General features: G+C 42.9%; 1 protein-coding gene across 7 annotated transcripts in view; it reads left to right on the forward strand.

The window, feature by feature from the left end:
• pcgf5b (polycomb group ring finger 5b) overlaps positions 1 to 20,032 on the forward strand; it is a 245,589-nt gene that overhangs the window by 170,122 nt on the left and 55,435 nt on the right. For all 7 annotated transcript variants that reach the window (XM_070876943.1, XM_070876941.1, XM_070876938.1 and 4 more), the window contains exons 3-4: positions 1,555 to 1,651; positions 19,866 to 19,921. In XM_070876943.1, the coding sequence (XP_070733044.1) occupies positions 1,555 to 1,651; positions 19,866 to 19,921 (153 nt within the window). The remainder of the gene's footprint in view (positions 1 to 1,554; positions 1,652 to 19,865; positions 19,922 to 20,032) is intronic.

Genomic DNA, 20,032 nt, shown 5'->3' on the forward strand with positions numbered 1-20,032 from the left:
CGGACAAACACCTCATTAATCTATGCTATAACTCAGATAGGACCCTGAGGCAAATATTAACCGCCTACTGGTCGGAGTTGGAACAGGTTTTATCATTGGACCATTCTTGTAGATTTGCTGGTGTAAAGTCTCAAACTAATGGAGAGAATGCTATCTCATCCTTCATATATAATTTTGTGAGGACTGCCTTTTCTCGCTTTGAGCAGTGAAACCTGCCTGACACCCAGCGAAGGGCCGAAAAGGTATAAAAAAAAAAGAAAATACTTGTTGGGACCAGACATGCTGCTCCAAGCCGAACAAGGACAGTCTGTACCTCAGCCATACTGGGCTTCCCCCCGCCTGCAGAACTCGGCCAAACCGCCCTCCACCCATCCTCTGCCAGGGAAATGGATTAATATTTTTAAAAGAAAAATTTAAAATAGAAAGGGCAGAGGAATGGGTCTTAATGAATAGCTCTTTTAGGAGCTGGGTCGAATAACCTCTGCTATAAAATTCTATGATTCTATGAAGCTAGTTCTAAAGAGTGACACCTCTTTTGTGCTTTTCTCTGGGACTTTGAAAGTGGAAGGAAGTTAGAAAGCCTCCCGTTTTTCAAACTCCCAATTTATGCTGCTGGTTATATTCAAAAATGGCAGGGTAGAATGGTGGCCAGCACCACCAGTACCCTGTTCCTCTACAATGTTTTCCTTCCTCCACTTTTGTAGTGTCTCTCCTGGATAAAATATATCAGTTTCCAATGTTTTGTTTTACAAAAATCGTACAGATTAAGGTATATATCAGATAGGAAAAAATGGAGGAGAGAGAATGTGGTAGCGAAGAAAAATGTTTAAAATCTTTTACTTTATTTAAAATTGATTTCTCTTACTGCTCATTTTAGTTGTACAGTGTCAATATTGCAATAATAAAGCTACTCCTGAAGTTTGAATAGCTAATACTGTAATGTTGGGATTTGTTTCATTTTCACAGTAAGTGAGCTGAAAATTAGTGTGCAACCTCAGGAGACTGGAATTTCTCAGCAGGTGCTGGCAGGCTACAAGGAGTTCTACGCAATGTCTGTCCCCAGGATGCCACTGATTCACAGTTTTAAAGTTTAAAAAGAACAGCAGCAAGGGTGGTTGATAAACATTGATAAGAATATGACCAGAAATTATACTGCGCAATATTATCCTGCTTAATGTGCTCATATGAAACAGGTTTTCCTGCTGTTCTAGGAGCGGTGTTACGTCCCTTTAAAATAATGAACAATGCAATTTCGCACAAATGAGGCAAGTGTAAGTCTGATAATACTGCACAGTGTAGTTCCGAGCCTATAGATATGTCCCGTTATAACACTTAGGATTGAGTGGCCAATGGAAGAATTGCGCCTTCGCTTAAACTTTAAACCTATCAGATCAAACCAATTACATTTTGCCCTTTGCCTATTATAAGTTATAGCACAAATGCAAACATTGTTTGTTGAAATGATCAGACTGAAATAAAATGTTTCAGCTGAAAGATGGTTTTAATTGCTATTGCAATAAGCAGTAGGTTCAAATACCTTTTATTTTTTTTCAGTTTGCAAAAGTTGTATTGTTCAACATTTTGAAGACACAAACGACTGTCCAAAATGTGGAATTCAAGTTCATGAAACGAACCCATTGGAAATGTTAAGGTACGTTTCAGTTATAAAATATGTTGTGATTCAAAGTTTTTTTTTCAATTGAGAAATCTAAAGAACCTCACCAAGGTTGAAAAACATATGAAAGAGAAGGCAAGGTAAAGTAGAGATTACATGATACGGAGCTTGGTGACTATATGAGGAAGAAAAGGCTGTGGGATATAAGGAGTTCCACAGTTTTCAGGTCCTGGGAAAGAATATAGAATAGTAGAAGATTGTGCAATAAAGCTTAGTTTCAACATAGTGAGCATGTTGAGATGAAGAAGAGCATATATTTGGAGATTAGAAGAAGCATAAAAGGTCAGAGGTGCACTGACCTTAGTAGTATTGATAAAAAAAAGTTTCTAAAACGAGAGGTTGGAGGCCAGAGGTGAGAGAGGGATCAGGCGCAAGCTTTTTCTAGTGTCCTGTTCAGGAGTGCGTGAGGTGCTAGAAGAGCTTCTCCAGGTATGGGGACAATGCTCAACTGTTATGAGTTGAGATATTGAGGGAGCAAGAAGTGTTTGTCACGAAGGAGATGTGGAAGTTCCTTTCGAGGTCTGAATGTAGAGGATTAAGGTTAAGGGTGGCGTGCTGGACAAGCGATGGCAGCTGTTGGCTAAGCTTGTGAAAGAAAGAAATGATGGACTGGATTTTCGGTTCTGGTCATCTTGGGATGGTAATGGCAGCGGGGCGGTTAAGTTTGATCCGGGAAATGGTTTACATCCTCTGCCACAAAATTGATCAGCTGAGCACTGAGTGTGGAGCGGAGCACGAAGGGAGGCGTTCCACACCTCTGTTAGGGCGCGAGGCCGTCTGACCAACTGAAAAACCCGTGCTAAAGAGCCAGCCTCGGTGCGCTCCAAGAGAGGCTTGCTTGAAGAAAACAAAATCGGCACAAAACACACAAAAAACATTCACAATACCGCGACCAATACATTAGGATAAATCCCCAAAATAAAACTAAACAAAACAATCACCGTTGCCTCATTCATTACTTACTGCAAGCACCGCTGCTGGGACAGCGCCAGGCGGTCCCACTGGGGGCGCTAGAGGCTCAGTGTCAATTCAAAATCGAAGCGCAGTCGAAACCGGTGGCGTTCCATTCTGGCTCGACGCTCCCGGGCGGTGCTGGTCAGCGCCCCCACAAATCCGGCAACTCATTTCACGGCAGGGCGCTGCAAGCTGGCCGCCCGCCCGGAAACCATTCCTGCCGGCATTGCCACTCCTCCGGGGCGTTAACAGGTGGAGCAGAAGACCGAAAATGCAGCCCCTAGTCTTTGATTATTAGATTTTCATTGCTCCATTGAAAAACATAGAAGATGTGGTGATTCGTGCATTCCCTCGAGAGAGGATTGGATCTTGTGAGCACCGAGGGCTGGAAGTCTGAAGGGAGTTATAGGTTATCAGCAAAATAATCCGCTAAAGCATAGTGGAGAAGCACTATTGGCACGAATACATGACCTCATCTCTCTTACCTGGAAGGAGGAGAGCATACCAGGAGATCTCAGGGACGCCGTAATTGTGACCATCTTCAAAAAGGTCCGGCTGCAGTAACTACAGAGGAATCTTCCCACTGTCGGCCACAGGGAAAGTCATCGTAAGACTCCTTCTCAATCGTCTGCTCCCTGTGGCTGAAGAGCTCCTCCCAGAGTCGCAATGCTGATTCCGTCCACTAAGGGGTACAGCGGACATCGCCATGCGGCAACTACAAGAGAAATGCAGGGAACAGCACCAACCCTGTACATGGCCTTCTTTGACCTCACAAAGGTCTTTGCCACTGTCAACCATGAGGGACTATGGAGCGTCCACCTCCTTTTCGGCTGCCCTCAAAGGTTTGTCACCATCCTCTGTCTACTCCACGATGGCATGCAAGCTGTGATCCTGACCAATGGATCCGCCACAGACCCAATCCACGTCCAGACCAGGCTCAAGTAAGGCTGCGTCATCACACCAACGCTCTTTTTGATCTTCCTTGCTGCGATGCTTCATATCACCCTTAGCAAGACCCCTCCTGGAGTGGAGCTAAATTATAGAACAAATGGGAATCTGTTCAATCTCCGCCACCTCCAGGCCAGATCCAAGGTTGTCCCATCCTCCGCCATTGAACTACAATATGCAGACGGTGCTTGCGTCTGCACACACTCGGAGGACGAACTCCAAGCCATCGTCAACACCTTCACCGAGGCATATGAGAGCATGGGCCTTACACTAAACATCCATAAGACAACCTGCCCCCACCATACAGCACTGTCCCCCTGATGATCAAAATCCACGACGAGGCCTTGGACAACGTGGACCATTTTCCATACCTTGGGAGCCTACTGTCAGCAAGAGCAGACATTAACGATGAGGTCTAACACCGCCTTCAGTGCACCAACACAGCCTTCGATCGCCTGAGGAAGAGAGTGTTTGAAGACCAGGACCTCAAACCTGGCATCAAGCTTATGGTCTACAGGGCAGTAGTGATATCCGCCCTCCTATATGGCTCAGAGCCGTAAACTATATACAGCAGACACCTCAAAACACTGGAGAAGTACCACCAGCACTGCCTCCGCAAGATCCTGCAAATCCATTGGCAGGATAGATGCACTGTCAGTGTTCTCGCTCAGGCCAACATCTCCAGCATCGAAGCATTGACCACGCTCGATCAGCTCCGTTGGGCGGGCCACATCGTCCGCATGCTCGACACAAGACTCCCAAAGCAAGCGCTCTACGCGGAGCTTCGACACGGCAAGCGAGCTCCAGGTGGGCAGAGGAAACTCTTCAAGGACACCCTTGATAAAGTGCAACATCCCCACCGACACCTGGGAATCCCTGGCCCACGGCTGCCCAAAGTGGAGGAAGAGCATCCGGGAGGGCGCTGAGCACCTCGAGTCCCATCAGCGAAAACAAGCAGAAACCAAGCGTAGACAGCGGAAGGGGCGTGCGTCAACCCAGGCTTCCCACCCACCCTTTCCCTCAACCACTGCCTACCCCACCTGCGACAGAGACTGTAGGTCCTGCATTGGACTCTCCACTCACCTGAGAACTCACTTTTAGAGTGGAAGCAAGTCATTCTCGACTCTGGGGGGCTGCCTATGATGATGATGATGATGAGAGCAAAAGAATGGGATACGATGGAATGATGAATGGAAAAGGTCATTGATACGAAGATGGAACACCGTGAAAGAAAGAATAGAGCCACAAAAATGTATAACACAGAGTTAAACCACTTAGGCTCATTGTATTTATGCCAGGTCTTTGGTAGAATAATCCAAAATTAATCCCACTGCCCTGATCTTTTCCCATGGCCCTGTATCATCCTGTGCTTCAAATGCTTATCTTCTGCTTCTTTAAGTGATGCAATGGTCTCTGTCTCAGTAGTTCCCTGTGGCAAATAATTCCGTGACCCAGCAGTTGTTAATATAAACAACCTTCTCGCTCTCTTAATGATCATTTTGACTCCGCAACCAGAGCAAATAGTCTTTTCCTGTTCACCCTCATAATTTAAAAAACTTCTATTAAATCTCCTCTCATCCTCTCTGATCCAGTTGAAATAGTCCTGGTAGCTCAATCTCTCCTCATTACTCTAGATTTTCAGACTTGCTATTATCCTAGATAATCTCCACTGTGCGCTCTGGATGGCTGTAATGTCTTTTCTGTAATAGGGTACCCAAACTGCACTGACAACTTAACACTGCCTGTACAAATGTACCCATATTCTCTTTTCTCTTGTACTCTATATCCCTATCTATAAAGATGCTGTTGGCATTTTGTTTGTTGTTTTATGTACCTGCAATCCCATTTTCAAGGAATATGTATTCGACTAGTTTTCTCTGTTCCACAACACCCTTCAGCATCTCTCTATTGAATGCATTCTTCCACCCCTTGTATTTTTGTCCCAAAATGCATTACCTTACACTTCTCTCTATATTAAATTACATCTGCCCATTCTGCTAACCTCTGCATCCTCCTGAATTATTTTTCAGTCCTCTTGCTAAATGCCCTACTTATTTTGATACCCATGCCAAAGCACTTATATACACAAAAGTAGATCCAGCACTGATCCCTGGGGTACACCACTTCCAACCCTTCTCCTACATACACAATATCAATTGACCGTAACCCTCTGTTTCCTGTCAATCAACCAATTTTCTATCCCAACTGCTGCATTTCCTCTTATACCATTTGCCTGATTTTTATAACAAGTCTCTTGTGAGACACCTTATTGAATGAGTTCTGAAATCCATATACACTACATCTACTGCATTCCCTTTACCTAACCAGTCAGCACCTCTTCAAAAACCTCTGTTAAATTTATCGAATATGACTTGCTTTCACAGATCCATGACGGCGTTCTTTGATTATCCCATTTATCTCTAACTACTCACTAATTTGATAAAATTACAGTAATGTGTTCAGAAGTGTAAGGTACCAGACTTTCAGAGGTTTTGGACCTAGCCAGACAATGGCAGACGATCCATCAATGTGTTTAAGAGAAGAATTCCAGAATGCATTACTTAAAGAAAATAAAGAAAGACTTACATTTACACAGCGCCTTTCACTGCCACCAGACATCTCAAAGCGCTTTACAACCAATGAAGTACGTTTTTGGAGTGTGGTCACTGTTGCAGTGTGGAAAATGTGACAGCCAATTTGCGCACAAGCAAGTTCCCACAAACAGCAATGTGATAATGACCAGATCATGTTTTTTTTGTTATGTTGATTGAGGTAGATAGAGAGGAACTATTTCCTCTGATGGAGGGAGTCCAGAACTAGGGGCCATCAATATAAGGTAGTCACTAATAAATCGAATAGGGAATTCAGGAGTACTTTTACCCAGAAAGTGGTGAGTGAAACTCGCTACCACAGCGAGTGGTGGCGACCAATAGCATACGTACATTTAAAAAAGAGCATGACTGGAATGACTATGTTGTGACCATAAATGGGTTAGGCCAGAACTTTCAAGGTAATTAAGAATTTGAATGTTATTGCCAGCTTCTATTATCTGAGAAATTCCAATGCAAGAGCAATAGGCTTAGGGTATGAAAAACCAGCTTTCTTAGGGCTAGAGTGAACACCAGAAAATTAACAAGAAGAAGGACTGGGTGTAAGAGAGATTGAAGATAGGATAAGAGTAAGTTTAGAAGCATGCGTTTTGAGAATATGGGAGGAATACTACAAGAACCAGAGACATTATTAGAGAATGTGACAGACTTTGTAGGGATAAAGCTTCACGTCAGTCATAATGGTCAAACAGAATGAAATTATGGTGCAAGATTTTTTACCAAGATCACTGAGATTGAAGTTAGAAGAGGAAATGACCCAAAAAGATCAGCTTTCTCTTTTGGAGAGCTAGCAGCTGTACTATCAGGTTGCAAGAGAATGCAAACAATGTTACGGGGGATGGCTTTGTTAAGGGACCAGAAGGAGCAGTTTGAGGAAAGTGAGACATCAGATGGCCTTCCTTTCCTATTGTTATGTTTAGAAGCTCCAATAATGGATTTACAACATTGCAAACAGAACTAGAATTGGCTTGGATGCTTCAGACTGATCAAGATGCCAGTTATGATAGACACAATTTTATGAGAGACAGCAGAGATTCGTTATCATTGAATCTAATTTGGTACCAGATCTGACAGAAGGGAGGGAAATGAGGTATGAAACCTTACACGCCAGTTAGAACAGTATCAGTTACTTAACTGGCACAGATGGAGAGTCAGAAGAATGAAATCAGTAGTTAGACCAGAGAAAGACAATAAAGAATTCTGGAGGACCATCCCAGTTGGCTGACTTATGGGGGACACTTTATGATTTAATACTCCTGGCACAGAACTTTTGGGTATTCAGATATTGAGGTCACGACCGATTCATGGTCAACGCAATTTTTAATCCATAATTTAATGGACTTTAGAGCCCAGTGGTAGGAGAGAGGTACAGCGGAAGAGTTAGGATTGGAAGTGAAGGAAGGACTACACAGTATTAATTTATTACTGGGTGATTAAGGTGGTAATGGAATTAATGCAATATTAGTGTAGTAACTGCTTTAGAAATTAATTAAAATATGTTGATTTTTCACTTGGGACAATAATAAATGGTCTCAAAAATTCGAATTATGATATAATAGTCAAGTGTTCAATGTTAATGTAAAAAAGCAAAGAACCTCATTTATTAACTCCATATTTGGTCTCATGCTGTTTTAAACTACAAATTCAGCATTAGATTTGCACTAGTTTTAGGGGTATTGACAAGGTTTTCTCTACAATTGGTGTTCCTATTTCACTTTTTGCCAGATCCTGGGCAAAAGACAAGAGTCTGACTGCACAGTTACATTGAGAGTCAGCTCTACTTTAATACAATTTACTCCCGATAATTCAAAATTGTTTTTCCCTTGGAAAAAAAAAATCTAATTATCCAGCAGTTCAAATTAAGCATTTTAAATAAAGCAGCACGGAAGGCATTTTTTGCACAGTATCAAGTTAAATTAACAGATAATTTGCACAAAGCAATAGTTGGAACTCTGTCATAGCATGACTGATCTACATTCAACATAGTAATTAATGCTAGTCTGATACCCCCCCCCGCCCCCGCCCCCCACCATTCCTCAGAATAAACGAATAACAGGCTTAAGGTTAAGCATGTGTGCAGCTGAATGCCATGGGCCAGCACACTGTCCACTGCGGTTCCTGCACGTCCCACCTGTGACAGGGACTGTGGCTCTCATATTGGACTGTTCCGCCACCTAAGGACTCATTTTAAGAGTGGAAGCACGTCTTCCTCGATTCCGAGGGACTGCCTATGACGATGAGTGCCTCTGTGAGCTTCAAAGTAAACTGGAGTGTCTGCCAGGGTGACCCAATGAGTGCAAGTCAAGCGCCATTATTTATTGTTCTTTGACTTGTCGAGTGCTTTTATTGTTATGGTCCTTCACTTACAGCTTCACGTTAGCTTAAAAGGCAGCTAGACATTGTAATGTTTCAGCACCTGCAGGAAATTCTTTGTGAACTGCATAATTATGGTAATCTTTTGATACATTAGTAGTTAGAAATTAGTACTCCATCTTCTGTATGTCTTTTCATACTTTAGAAATGGATTGTAGATTGAATTGTGTGGACACAACCTTCTACATGAAATATAACATTCAATTCAATTCAGAGAATTCAGTTGTTTGTATTCCACAGAGCACACTGACTTGGAATTCAACTTCCAAAATGGGGCCCGCCCAAATGACAGGGAGGCAGCCATCAGGGCATCTTGAGCTTCTCTGCTATAAGTGCAAGGCCACATCTTGGGCCAACCTCCAGAAATATAGTCTGCAGAACCTCTGTAAAACTCGACAAAGAGCAATTCCAACATCTATACTGATCCCCACTGTTATCAGATAAAGAGGATACGTTTTGGTAGTCTGTTTACAAGTGCAGTTAGTTATTCCATCCAATTTACCAGGTCCACCTTTCTCAATGTTAGTGGTATGTGAAACAATTGAACTGAAGAAGGTACCTTGTCAACTTTAGAGGCTTGATTTACCATTTTTCCCAGACTAGAAAAGAACAGAAATATTAATCATTTAATAACTAATATGCATACATGTCAACTTACAAATTTCTGAAATGTTGACAGCTCCAAAAAATCTGACAACTGAAAAAACAAACATATAATGTGCCCTTCCTTTTCCCATCGTACCCTATCTCCCAATCACACCAGCTCTGAACCTCTTCACTTTGCACTTTCTCTTCCGTCTCCAGCTTCAATCTTTCTAAACTTAACTCTTCCATCTAAACTTAACTCACCCCTCATGAGCTAAAGGGGGCAGCTGAGTGCCACATCTAATAACTAAATATATTTATCTTATATTTACGGTAACACTGCAACCAGGTGCACCAGTGGCTACTACATCCAGTTGCCTCACTCCTACAGTGTCAGTCATAGAAACATAGAAAATAGGTGCAGGAGCAGGCCATTCGGCCCTTCGAGCCTGCACCGCCATTCAATATGATCATGGCTGATCATTGACCTCAGTACCCCTTTCCTGCTTTCTCTCCATACCCCTTCATCCCCTTGGGCGTAAGGGCCATATCTTACTTCCTCTTGAATATATCCAATGAACTGGCATCAACAACTCTCTGCGGTAGAGAATTCCACAGGTTAACAATTCTCTGAGTGAAGAAGTTTCTCCTCATCTCAGTCCTAAATGGCTTACCCCTTATCCTCAGACTGTGTCCCCTGTGTCCTACCGAGACGCCTCCACTCCTACACTTAGTCCCGCTCAGATGCCTCACTTACACATGGTGCCAGTCACACCCTGACCCCGCCTGCTGCCATCAGTTAAGCCAAATGATCCCACACAAAATCAGTAAGTTAATTTTCCAATCTGTTGATGGCCGCCCCCACTCTGTAATGTCCAACTTGTAGCAATTGCCGAACAGTTTATAAACATTACCCAGTTAAGCCCATTCACATTCACGTGACTAACGCGGGGCAGTACCACGGCCTTCCCTGGCCCCTGCCTGACCTCAGCGGCTGAGCAGGGTTGAAGCGCATTGTGGGGTGCCTTTGGCGGGAAGTTTAAATGCCGCGCGGATGGTCGTGAGCAGAGACCGACTGGAGACAGCCGGCTCCAGGCACTGCACGCCCGAGGATCGGCCTGTACGGAACGGCCCACAATTGTCCGAAGGGTACTCGGGGCATTCTGGAAGTGTTGCTGGGCAGATTTTATATTTTTTTTAAAAAGCAAGTTTTCGTCACACCTCAACAAGGCGGGACGTCTGATATCAGCGCACGACGCCAGAGGTTGGCAGTGATGAATATGGACTTATTTATACAGGAGATCGCTGCATATTTCCAATGGTCTCACACATCTATATTTATTCCACCCAGGATTCCAACACCCCGTAGCCACCTCCTGTCGTTCAGGATGTCTGATGACAAATAACTGGCTGTCATAGATGGGACTGAGATTATCCTGAACTAACAAAAGCCAGTTAGTTAAGGTTGCTGCTATAGGGGCATTCTACACGACGTGATGCTAAATTCAACCCATACCATCTCCATTCTGTATAAAGCTATTTAAGCATCATAAGAGATGGCTGGAATAGGCTCGACCATTGGTCGTGTATTTTTTTTATTGCAGTAGCTGATCTCCCAAGGGTAATCTGGATTCTGGAGTCAGTTGTGATGGTTAGCTGCTGATGGCCTATTCCTTTAAAGTCAGGTAAAACAAGCTTGAAGTTATTACAGGCTAATTGCTGAGGGAAGTTGTTCCAGATTGGCAGCCTCAGGCCATCCTCTTTGGTAGAGGCCAGATTAGTCATGTCTGAAGAACCCATCAAAAAGTGGCTGGCTCTCTTTCTCTCTTCTTGAGATTTTTCAGTTATGATTTGTTTTATTATTACGAACTTTGAGCTGGTCCTGTATTAGTGTGAGGCAAACTTTGCATGTGTGATACTTTGAAATGCGACAGATGCTGTTTGCTCGATGCAACACTTTTGTATAGATAAGTAGGTCGATTAAAGTGCCACCATCTGGTTTTTATTCATCTATTGATTTACCTAACTGGTATGAACGTATTATACATTTTAGCAGTCCCGCTACTCATTATGCAAGTGGCATTGCCAAGAATTTTAAATTTATATTATGGGGCACTATAAACTGGAGGAGTCTTTATTTGGGATTTACATTTTTATTGCTATAGCCAAGGTGAGAATTCTGCATTTAATTATTTTAAAATTTCAATTGTAATTCACAGCTTCTGGGTTGTTTGCCTGATGTGAATGCTTGATTTTTTAAAAAGCTAATGATATTTGGGTACCGCTAAATGTATTTTTGCACTGAGGTAAGAGTTGACAGATGCAATTGTTTTTCAAATCTATCGGATTATTAGGCTTATTTAAAAAAAAGATTTAATTAATTGATTTCAGAGTCCACCTTTTTTGTAGAGTGTGTAACTGTTACAGTTCAGTAGCTCACTTGTTCCATCAACATCATCACATTGAGGACTTGTTCGATAGGACATATTTCTTGGAAACATAGAAAATAGATGCCGGAGTAGGCCATTCAGCCCTTCGAGCCCATTCGGTCCTCGTGCTGAGCTGGTGGGACCATAGCCTTACACTTGTGAAAATTACAAATGGCTAACCTTGCTGGATCTTCTGGGGTTGGCTTCATTGTGTACTCACAGAAAGCCTCTGGCCTGAATTTTGCCTGTAGCCAGGAGCTAATTGGCCGCTCGTGGCGGGAAATAGTGTGCAGATGAAGGACTTCAAGGGCTGCATCTGAAGATTGCAGTACAAGATGAAAAATAATTTATATTTGTTCCAAATTGGCTTAATTTACCCAAAGAATTCTCCATTTCTCAATGCAGCTGTGAAGTAGGCAAAAAGAGGGTTGCCCTTTTTGGCACGGACGAGCCCCAGGAGAATGGAACAGGATGGCAGAAAGGGGTAATTTAGTAACAGTGCACTGATGGTAGGAAACATGGTCCACCTGTAATACATGTCGTACATTTATGGGCCCGCAATTTTCCAATATGCGCTGCCAGCAGGTGAAGTTCACCACCACCGGTGCGTACTTGGAAAATTACCCACAGTGTCAGTGTGATAATCAACAGTCAGAGCCCCTGGGAGCAGATGAGAAAGGAGTTGGGCAGCATCAGAATACTTGCAAATATACAGCACCCAGTACTCTATACAAACTACATGGAAAAAAAGCACACATGCCAGTTTCTACTCAATCTTACAGCTTGGCTGGGGCTTTGTGCGAACCACTCCGGCAGCCTTATAGCTCTTTCTTAGCTTCACAAGCATGCCCATACTGCAGTAGGCCACACCTTCTAACTGTGACTTGAAACTGAAACTGTTGTCACATTAGTATCTGTAAAGGTGAGTGCACAAAGCAGGCACCCAAATGAATAGTGTTCAGCTACTCACGAGCTGGGATGTACAATGGGAATTTGGGTGTCTGGGTTCTGAAACTTCCAACTTCTCAACAGTACGTCTCTGCTTGCAGGACAAGGCTATGCATAGCAGGAGGGACTAAGCCTGCATAGGAAGAGCGCTCTGTAACTTTAAGCCCTTAAGCTACTTTGAAGAGGCCACTTTCCAATGCAGGTGTTAGAGAACATAAAAGGCAGTTGGAGATTGTGAAGTCAAGACCTTCCCTAAGCCAAGAGCTGTTATTCTTTCCTCACTTACTGACTCACTCTGCAGCAGACAAGCAGGCCACACAGTATGTGGCCTTGAAACACTACTTGCAGCTAACATTCTAATTTATTGTCCGCTTCTGTTTCTACACAAGGTGTGTCAACAAGTTGGAAGGAGTCCATAACTTCCAACTGTGCTGTTGTACATGAATGTTAAACTGGATTGAAGTCCACCAGAAGTGAGTGGAAACTCCAGGGCCATCTGTAGCAGAGTCCTAAAAGGCTGAGGTTCTTGACACATCAGGGATATCTTTTGTTTATCGTTACACAGCTGGTATGGAGGCCTTGGGCCCCAATCTCTTCTCTAGCATCAATGTGTAGGGGTTTGGATGGAGAGCGTAATTTCGCAGGGATTCACAGCCCTCACTGTTGACCAGAGGGTCTGCTCTCTCACAGATCACTTTGTATGCTGGGGTATAGTTGAAGTAGGTATGGACGAGGCTGCTATCTCTCAAGGGTATGCCACACACGTTAAGAAATCACTTGCTGAAAGGCTAGAATGTGCTTGACCTTCATCCTCCATTTCCATGAGTAAATCAGGGAATCCATGCTATTGCTTGTTTGTTGTCAGAGTTTCATATTTACATTAAGCTTTTTCACATTTTAGGTGAGAGCACTTTAGGCTGGTGTAAAATGGTACCAAAAAAACTGTGTGCTGCACTAATTGAATAGGGATCCAACAGCACGGATTCCCCACTCAATTTCCTAATCCTCCCTCCCCCCCGTTGAATGTTCTGTGATAGTGGGAAATATCCCAGTGTCTGCAAAATATATCCGATAATGAATACGTTTAGCATTGGTCACTAGGAATCAGAGGTGAGTCTGTTACCACTGAGCCAAGGAGTCAGTCTTGTGCAGTTTCCCATATGCGCTCTCTCCCTATGCACCAGAAGCACTGAAGTGGAAAATCTCCCCTCCCGTCACTTTCTGGTTTCCCAGCAGCAGCTAAGATGCTTTTTACACCCTGTATAGTCCAATGTCACATAACTTTTCATGGGGCAGGAAGCTGGATTGATGTATATTGGATGATTCTGGCAGTGACTGATGATCTATTGGTAGTCTACATATGAGGATATACAGGTTGAGCCTCTCTTATCTGGCACCCCCGGGACCTGCCCTGTGCCGAATAAGGAATTTTGATGGACGAGGGGAGGTCACGTTAAATTGGATGGTACAGGTACTGAGCAAGGGGATTTCGGGGCTGGCTGGCTTGGGCGGGGAGTGCAGCAGAAGAGATCATGGGGTGGGGGTTGGGGGCGTGGATCGTGCGGTCAGGCCAGCGATTGTGGGAGTCGGTAACGAGGAAGGACTTCAATTTGTTCATGTCGGAGTTCTGCGCATCCGCCACCCGGTGGCCAGGAGTGGTGCCGGATGAGGAGTGATGCTGGATAAGGAAGGAAGATAAGGGAGTTTCAACCTGTACTAATGTTACAATGATTTCAATCCAGGGTTATTGATCAGACACATACGTTCTCAAGCAACAGTTCCAATGCCTTGATCCTCAGGGTCACCTTATAGTATGCCCTGGAGAAGATGTCCAAGATAGTTAGTATGTATTGCATGTTTCATGATATAGCCATCGATAGACATATCAGCATGCAGCTACTGATGAGCCCTAGCCATTGGGAGATGAACAGGACAAAGGCGTAGCAGGAGATGCAATCCCTGAGGTGTGGAGCTGCTTCCAGGAAGGCAACAGAGACGGAAGGCAACAGAGACAGCAGTCAACTGATGCGTTCTTCAGTCAAGTTGTTACACAGGGGTAATTGAAGCATACTATGAGTGATGATGGCCATCCTTGTACTCCACAATATTTATTCTATCCTGATGCTTAGATGTAAGGTGTAGTCTTTCTCATGCTAGTTAGTGAGATGTTGTAGATGGCTAGTTGGCTCTTCCCAAGAACACTAATTAGATGACAGCGCAATGGTCATTTTAGGATATGCCCCAACCACCAATATCCTTTTAAAGGCAAACATGGCACTAATATATATCTCAGGAACCCAGCATCATAGAATATATTGTGCTTGTAAATGAATTACATGTGTCTGTGAGTGTTATGGGGTTAAACCAAGAGCTAATCAGCTTGGCACTGCTTTGTCATGTTACCAGGTGATTCCTTTCCCTTCTTGTACTCCATCTCACTGTGATGACTCTTTGCCCATTGTATCCAAAGCATCAGTGAGAGCAAATGCTTACCTAGCACATATTGCAGCAAAACTCTCAAGACATTCTGGAAACTGCTGCTGCATCCACATGTGCTGGTGGTTGCTGAATGACAAAATGTTGTGACTGAGCTGTTGATACGTGCAGGTAACCAGCTAACCTGTTTTGATGATGCGTGTAAGGCACTCTTGCATATTACTGAAGAGTTCAGACATATTTTGCTCCATGGAACGCTGTGCTTTTTGTTTATAGTCTAGTATCTTTTGTTCCAATGATTCTGCATCAAGGTTCCTATCCCTAGGCCTCAAATGAATGGTGTTAGACGATGACCCTTGTTGAAAGGCCCCTTGTTGTAACCCTGGATCCATCTTACACTATGTGTGGTACTACTGTCCTCGTCATCGTCCTCATCATCACCCTCCTCCCCTTCAGTTTCATCATGATATTGTTCTTCTTTACCTTTGTAGCAAACATAAGGAAAAACAGGAATTATGGAATGGTAGGTGTCATATTCATGCTGGCATCATATGCTTTTGTTACACTTTGCTGACTGCATGCTTCAATGTTGACAACAGGTAGTGTACTTTTGACAGGCAACGTAATAGCACATGGACATGCCTCTGTGTTTTAGATAGATCTATTTCAGGGACTTGTACCACAAATTATTTCCATGCCAGTAAAGGTCAGGATGTAATCCTCCAGTGCTGTTGCTTTTCGTGGGCCTGCTAACATAGGCATTGTAAGTCTTGGCCCAGTGACAAAATTAAAGGTGTGTTACTTACAATACTTGTGTACACGTATTTCACATATGTCTTATATGTTTCCCCATTATGATCATTATAGAAAGTGTATCCCAAAAAATGGTGTGGTTCAAATATAATGGGGTGAAATTGTCCCGTGCTGGATTTAGTGAGATAATTTCGCTGAAGGTGTTTTTTTTTGCACCGGTGTGGGAAGCGCCGACCCCGTCACGAATTTGGGCTCTTTGATAAAAGAAATGTTGCCTGCAGTAAGGGAGCGTTCCCCCGGCATTCGCAGGGCGCGACGCTCGGCGCTGCTGATGTCAATGCAGCACGGACGTGCTGCGTCATGCTGATGCCTCACAATGTCCCTCCTCATCTTTTAAAGGAGAAGGCCACTGCAAACTCGTCAGCCTCTTTAGTGGCGCCCACTGGGCCACCAGGGAGGGTATCGACCAGGCCAGTGGAATGGCACACAAGAGGGCGGCGCCAGTCTGCGTGTTGGCGGCCCGGCCACACCACTGGCTGCCATTGTCATTGTCGGGCCGACTGAGAAGTCGGCCAACAGAAAAAAGATGGCGGCTGTGTGACACAACCACGACAACTTCTCACACTGGCGTCGGCCGTCGCTGACCTCACTTGCAGGGGCAATGTCTCCCGAGGGGCGCAAAGAGGTCAGCTCGCACGGCGATGACGTCATCGCCATGCATGCACTATGCTAATCGCAACTACTTTTCGCCGGCAGAGCCCCGGGGGCAATTCCGCACGGGTCGATGTGGCCGCCATGTGCTAATGTGTTAGCGCTCTGTTAGCGCGGCTGGCAGTGCTAACTGGCCCTGCGCAAAGGGACAATTTCAGCTCCAATTTCTCTGATGCTAACAAAGCCCTTCCAAAAAATTTTATATAGCTACAGTAACAAATATGCAAGTTGAAATGGAGCGCCCACAGAAAGAAATATTGTGCTAAGAAAATCCTTTATAGGAAGCTTTATAGCGGTGTAATTTGTTAGTTTACTTCAAAGTTCACATATCCATGCTCTGAGAATCATCTTCCTAACACAGCTAGCAACATATATCAAAAGTAGAATCAGCCCAATGTTACAAATGTGTTTCTTAGCTTTCTCTGTTATCATTAAAAAAACGTTAAATGATTTGTCCTTTGTGATATAAGCTGCGGTAATTTTTGCCTCATAGCAATCACTATGGCGTTGCTTTGACTAGTTGCAAGCACAATAGAATGTACTGACTGCCTAAATAAGGGCTTATTCACCATATACAGTAGAATACTGGGAAAACCTAAATCATTCACTGGAGACTCACCAATGGGAAAAGTCACCCTGGTACAGCTCTCTGCCAGTGACAACTTCAGAAAGAGCTATAAATCACCATAAAGGGACAGAAAAGTATTTTTATAATCATGTAAATAGCTAGAAAATGTTTTGCTGAGGAAGAAGAGCAGAGGAAACTGATAATTAAAGTACTTGCATTTTAAAATATGACTGGAAATCTGCTGGTACAGTACTAGCACCAGGAGCCAGACAAAAATGGGAGAAACCACACAATGCTGGCAAAACCTGGCAGAGCCCTCCCTGGCAGCTTAACCAGTGATTCTTATAATGTCATTTATGTGGTGAATATGAAATTAATTTTGGAATAATGTTATTGGCAAACTACTTTCAGGGCTTCCTCTAGCAGCTGTTTGGAAATAACCTAAAAAGAGATTGAAGTTTAAAAATGTAACTTATTATATTTAAAGTTGACAAAGAAGCCAGTTAAAATGTTCACGTTTAAAGTTTTCACCTTTCTGACTAAACAGTATGTCCAATTATGTAAAAAAAAATTTTTTAAGTTCTGAGTTTTGTGATGTGTAACAACTTGTTTTCAAATAATATTTTGCAATGTTTGAGTTACATACCTTCTAGTCATGTGATAGACATTTTAACAGATGTAGGTCTATATCAAACTATAAAATGCATAAAATTATTATTTCAACCCAATCTATAAACTTATTTCTTAGAATATTTGCTGTGCAACCTTTAAATGCCTCTGCCACCATCTAACTTTTTGAGAGGTATTAACGCACTTTCTTCACTTAGAATTATTTCTAAATCAAAAAAGCTTTTGCAACAATTTAATGTTATTATTAACCTGGACTGTTCAGTGCCTGACTAGAAAATTCTAAAAGGAAGGGATTTTCATAGCTCACTCATGGCTTTATCACTTGTGAGTTATATGATCCTTTCCATTTGTGGCATTAAAAAAGACTCCATATTTATTCACTCAGCACGTACCAGAAGAAAAAGATGAAGAAAATAATTGTGCATGGTTTATTCTTCAAGCAGAATGTTGTTAACAATCCAATTACAGCTAACACGCCAGTCCATAGCTCCTTTCCTGCGGTTGGGAGCAGGGGGAGTATGTGCCTGGGAGGGATTGTGCCATCCTGAAGGTAACTGGTTGAACTCATCTTCCAATTTGGCAAAATTGAGCTTGTTTTTATCCGCCTCACTGAGAAGCTTGAATCCACCTCTGTGAATGTTGACAATGGATTGATAAGTCATGTGGCCAGTTCATGTCTGAAATGGATTTTAGGGTTCCTCTTCAATACCTTTGATTGACATCATGACTTGATAGGATTTTACTAAACAATATTTAATGTGATGAGATTCATGCTTCTTGGGAAAATATAAATCAATAATTGTTCGATAAATTGGCCTTAATGCAATGATATTTTATTTATTTTGCCCTTTGGTATTATTACACAAACATTATTTATGATTGGTGCTAGTGCAGAACTCTTACTGGGTTAGAGAGTAAGTTAGTGGGCACGATGGCCCCATCGATACATAGCAGAAAAGATATACACACATTGGAAAAATGTCGGATAGTAAAACGTCAGCTGGTCCATCTAACCTGTCCCATACAGTTGTGATGCCATAATGCATCAGGTCAAGAGACTCCATACCCCTTAGGTGCCATATAGTCCCCTGGGAACAGCAAAACAACAGATCAAGAACCCAAGGCCGATTTGGGAAAGTAAGTCTGGAAAATTCCTCTACAAGGAATGGAGATCAAAACTAGTCCAGGTGACCAAACTGACCATTGGGACCTACCTCTTGTATGATGCGATTTCCACCGCAGCCAGGAACAAGTCTTGCTCTCTTTTGAAGGTGCATAGTGAATCAGCACCCACTGCACAAACCAGCAACCTGTTCCATAGGTCTACTATTCTCTGTGAAAAGAAAAACCGAGACACCCAATCTATTTCTTCCTATGCTTTACCCCTGTTTCTCCCAATCTATCAAATTGAAATATTTTTTTAGCGTGCACACAATCTAGCCCCTTTGTTATTTTATAGACCTCAATCAAATTACCCCTGGGTCTATGGTTCTCTTAAGTATATAGACCCAGCATCCTTAAGGCAATTTGGGTCGTTAAGGTGTCTTTAAACTGGGAATCATTATTGTTGCCCTTCTCTGAACCGTTTTCAAAGCCTCAGTATCATCCACCATGTGAGAGGGCCAGAATTGGACACGGTATTCTAAATGAGGCCTAACTAAAATCTTGTACACAGACAAAATAATATATTTCATGTTATAATGGATGGTCCTTTGAATACAGCCCAGTTGGTGCGGCTCAGTATCCAGGTATATCAGCATTTGAAGTGCGTTACTTATTGATTGACTGTCTTTTGGACGGGTATGGAATACTTTTTGCTCTGAAGCACATGATCACAGATTTAGTGCAAAAGGAAAATGAAATAAAACAGATTTTCCTCCACATTATGGCCACGGAAGTTAAGTACAGTCTGTAGGTGGTAAAGCCTCCTCCCTCTCTCCTCCCCACCCTAAAAATTGATGTGGCTCTTGGGTGAAGTTTGCCTTGTCCGAGGAGCAGAGTGTTAGTAGACTATACAATACAATTTTTGCTCAGCCCAGTGCAGACCAGCAAAAATAGAATTGTGTGTTCTGGCACTGGCCAGATAAATGCACACCAGGAGAGGAAAATCAGGGCCGTTGTGTACTGCTTTTAACTGAATTACTGTGCATGAAAAATTACTATTAACTTTGGGATTGACAGGCTTGTGTGTTATAGCACTGTTTCTTGAGCCAATTGTGATCCTTTCTGAATCTTGTGTTTTCAAGGTTGGACAATACGTTAGAAGAAATTATATTTAAGCTGGTGCCTGGTCTTAAAGAAAGTAAGTGAACAGACTCATGAATTCTTTATTATTCAGCCTAATGTTTAATATACTCAGTCCTATTAAAGCTGTTAAATACCTAATCAGTCAAAGGTTCTATACTTTACATGA

The sequence above is a fragment of the Pristiophorus japonicus genome, chromosome 3 (assembly GCF_044704955.1).
Source record: "Pristiophorus japonicus isolate sPriJap1 chromosome 3, sPriJap1.hap1, whole genome shotgun sequence".
Lineage (NCBI taxonomy): Eukaryota > Metazoa > Chordata > Chondrichthyes > Pristiophoridae > Pristiophorus > Pristiophorus japonicus.